This window comes from Temnothorax curvispinosus, unplaced genomic scaffold (assembly GCF_003070985.1).
Source record: "Temnothorax curvispinosus isolate PA1 unplaced genomic scaffold, ASM307098v1 QBEX01005939.1, whole genome shotgun sequence".
Lineage (NCBI taxonomy): Eukaryota > Metazoa > Arthropoda > Insecta > Hymenoptera > Formicidae > Temnothorax > Temnothorax curvispinosus.
The window spans coordinates 1,162-5,167 of NW_020215719.1; the positions used below are offsets into that span (position 1 = coordinate 1,162).

The 4,006-nt window shown below is 37.7% G+C and overlaps 1 protein-coding gene across 1 annotated transcript; it reads right to left on the minus strand.

Moving 5' to 3' along the window:
- Positions 1-1,194: 1,194 nt before the first annotated feature.
- On the minus strand, positions 1,195-1,625 carry LOC112455265. Its single transcript, XM_025017071.1, has 2 exons — positions 1,422-1,625; positions 1,195-1,341 (listed from the first exon to the last, which is right to left on the minus strand). The coding sequence occupies exons 1-2, from the start codon at positions 1,623-1,625 to the stop codon at positions 1,195-1,197; spliced, it is 351 nt and encodes a 116-aa protein (XP_024872839.1).
- Positions 1,626-4,006: the final 2,381 nt, after the last annotated feature.

Consider the following 4,006-nt stretch of genomic DNA (forward strand, 5'->3'; position numbering starts at 1 on the left):
AAAATGTTCTTGCATCGTGGATCTTGCCTGGTACTCCGGTGAAGACATCCAAAAACTTTTGGTTCGCATCACATATTGCTTGCAAAGTTAATGAAGCGATATCGTGACGATTGACATAAGTTGATTTAATTTTATGGATAGGTGTACGAATGTTGATGAATGTTCCATCAATGCATCCAACTACTCCTGGAAACCCTGCAATCTTTTCGAACAAGAAATTAATCAAAGAAACAGTTATTTTAATTGTAAAATAAAAAATTAAATTTAAGCAAAAATTTGTAAAAAAAAATTACCTGCTCGAATTCTTCTGCATTTTGTTGCTTGTCTTCCTCAGTACTTGGAAATTTTATTACTGATGGGCCCAATTCGTCAGTTAAAAAATGTATTACACTATCTATCATCTTGTGTGCTGTCGATATACTAATTCCAAAAATATGAGCTACGGTCCGGTAAACTGCTTTGTTACCTGCAAACCTATAGAACAAAATAATTGTTCAATTGTTAACAAATAAAACAAAAATTGAGCACTGCCCTGGTGGATTTGTTTACACTCGAAGTACGTCAAAACACATAATTTACGCACTCAACTTTAAATATTTATATTTAGTACAGTAGGTGTAAATGAACATTGGAGACTCCTAAAAACAAAGATAAACGAACAAAAATATATTTTCCATAAATTGACAAACAATTCCTATTAGTTGTATTAAAAACTTACGAAGCAAGTTATTTACATATTCAACTAAATATATTATATACTAAAAATATTTTAAATAGAATTTAAGTCGTTAATTTATGGAATCAATTATTCCTTAATTTCTGTTACTTTATTCTTTTCTTCTGGTGCTAAAAATTTTCATTTTTAACTACTCAGACCTTAATAAAAATATTTTTAGGTGAGTGTCAACAGAGGGTGAAGTAGGCACATTATCGGAGCTTTCTAGCAAGCGATACAAGTCGACACAAGTATTGTTTTATCTTTTACTCATTGCCAAAAAAGATAGATAAAACGATGCTTATGACGACTTGTGTATTTGTGTCGCTTGCTGAAAAGCTCCCTATATTGATGTATTCCATATGAACTCGATATATATGTTAAGGTAAAACAATCAGCCAGGGTAGCAGAAGGCCTAGTGTTACCCAAACATTGTAAACACATTGAATTTATTTTACCAATATCTTATTTATTAATTCTTACCATAAATAATACAGAATGTGTTCTTCGGCACTTTTCGCTTCAACACCGCCAAAAGGTGCTCCTCGGGGGCAATATACACTTTGTTCGAACAATTCAATTAAATAATTACATGTTTCACGAAATACTCGGAAATCACTTTTAAACTGTAAGAATAAATTAATATTATTGATATTATTCCTAAATTTGTAATTGTTATATTAAAGTAGCATAAACATATACGTACTTCTGGCTCTGAATACTTGTCAACTACATCGCGAATAAAATTTTCAACTTTAGGAACTTTACCCCATCGGCGTCTTCTGGCATTATTCCTCAATAATTGTACATCAATAATATCATCGTCATCATCAGAACTGTCTGATGACAACAAATCCTGCATAATTTCGATTACACGTAATCCACGTAATTGATCAATCGGTGCCGCCATTTGTTTTGACTGCTCTGCGTTGCCCTGCTCCCCAGAGTCAGAGCAGGTTAGAGCAGAACTCGAGCGTTTTTTTCGACAGCGCGAACTCGTTAATGTAGCGTTCCGTCGATAAAGTCGAAAAACAGCTAACAGACCATTTTAAATGAAAAATCACAAATTTTGTTACGTTTATGGTTTTATACTAAAGTAAAGATAAATCTTTTATATTTAAAATTGTTAATGGATAAAAGGAGTTAATTCTATGGTCATATGAGTTCGTAAAACATGTATTTTTGTAATTTTTCAGCAATTAATATGCTTTTTTATTCAAACAGAGTAGATCCAAAATCTGTTTGAGAGTTGCCCGTGATTGCACTCGAACATATGATTTGCTCTCAGAGCAATCTGAGAGCATTCACTCGAAAACGGCATGAGTGATTGCTGAAATGCTTTTTAATATCATTACAATGCTCCTTGATTCTAGTCTCAAGATGTCTCTTAGTTTGCCCTATATAAGAAGTCTCACAGTCATCACATTCAATCTGATAAACAATGTTGGTTTCCCTATTCTTCATCAATCTATCCTTACCCCTTTTGATAACTGTGTTAAGCTTCTTCGGAATAGTGTATAATACATCGAGTCCGACATTTTTTAAGGTACGACGTATGCCCTCGCTTAAGCCCTTAAGGGGATCCTAAAACGAAGGCCGAACTTCCTCGACGTCGGTAATGTCAACTAAAGCAAAGGCCAAACTCCGACGCGCACGTAAGGTGGTGCCACTAGTGGTGACAACGCGAAATTCCGTACACGTACACACACCACTGAATTGCTCACACGGACGCACGGTGGTGGAAAGACATATGCTATAGACGCGGAAACGCCGCGCGGCGTTGCCGCGTCTATGGATTCTAGCAATACGGCTTGAACCTGAAAATGCTTTCTGGCCGTCCGTAGCAGAAGGCAGTAACGTATCAAGGCTAATAAGCACCCGCTTTTTATAAATTACATATATTCTTATGCACACATGTGCGTATATATATATATATATATATATATATATATATATATAATATGTATCTAATTATTATGTGTATGTTTATAATTGTCTGATGACAAATAATAACAGTAGCATAATTGAGAATGTGAATTAGTATACATAGTATGTATTGACGCGGGTACTTATTAGACACTTGGCAATTTACTGCATCTCTTGCACCTCTAATAATATTCATTTTCATAAAGTAATTATTTTACAATAAATATCATAACATATTTCGATCAAACTATTTCTTATTTAATTTATTTATTGTTGTGCATACAAAATAGTAAAAATTGTTTATATATATAGGATCCAACGTACTGAAAAAAAAGAAAAAAAGAAAGAGAAAAAGGATTATGGGAATAATACATGGGAACAATAACAATATTGATTTATAAACTTTTTATTCAATTTATATTGGTTATCTATACAAAACATATTGTGAAACTGATTGTGAATAAAATATTGTGAAACACACGCAATGTCTATATAAATGGCGCAAAGTTTTCCGTCGGCGAACAGTCATAACGTTACAAGTCAATCTATTTTTTTGGCTGCCGGAACGTACCCCGGCGGAGGAGCGGGCACGTACCCCGGCGGAGGAGCAAACACGTATGTCGGCGGAGGAGCGGCCACGTACCCCGGCGAAGGAGCGGGCACGTACCCCGGTGGAGGAGCGGGCACGTACCCCGGTGGAGGAGCGGGCACGTACCCCGGCGGAGGAGCGGGCACGTACCCCGGTGAAGGAGCGGGCACGTACCCCGGTGGAGAAGCGGGCACGTACATACCCCGGCAGAGGAGCGGGCACGTACCCCGGCAAAGGAGCGGGCATGTACCCCGGCGTTGGCGCCATACCGTACGTGCCGTATCCTGGCGATGGCGCCAGAACGTACCCCGGCAGTGGCGCATACCTTGAAGAACCCTTGCGCCGGTCCTTTTGTACCGCTTTTCGCACAATTTTATTTATTTGCTAAAACAAGAAATATTTTATAATTATTTTTTAGACATAAATGTATATTAGTTATATATATATATATATATATATGTATATATATATATATTGTCACGACTTTTTTGCACTCCCGGACCGCTCCGGGACGTGTGCCGGATCAAAAGGACTTAGGAGAGCGGGATGGTCGGCCTCTCCAGTGATTTCCTCGCACCTCCGATACTCCACGAAATATTCCGAAGTTGGGCGCCAGACGCGTACATTCGCGTCCACGAAATCGCGAAAATTTAAACGAGACGCAAAACGAAGTGTGGAGGTGCGTGGAATCGGCTAGCTTGACCTAATCACGGGCGGGGTTAATGAAGGGCAGCGTGATATTCGGCGGGGTGACACGTTAATTTCATACTCAGTCA

Bases quoted from the DNA above. Each gene is read 5' to 3' on its own strand.
- LOC112455265 (XM_025017071.1), bottom strand. From the start codon at position 1,625: ATGGCGGCACCGATTGATCAATTACGTGGATTACGTGTAATCGAAATT. The intron at 1,342-1,421 runs GTACGTATATGT...TTATTCTTACAG, and splicing joins ACAAGTATTCAGAGCCAGAA to TTTAAAAGTGATTTCCGAGT.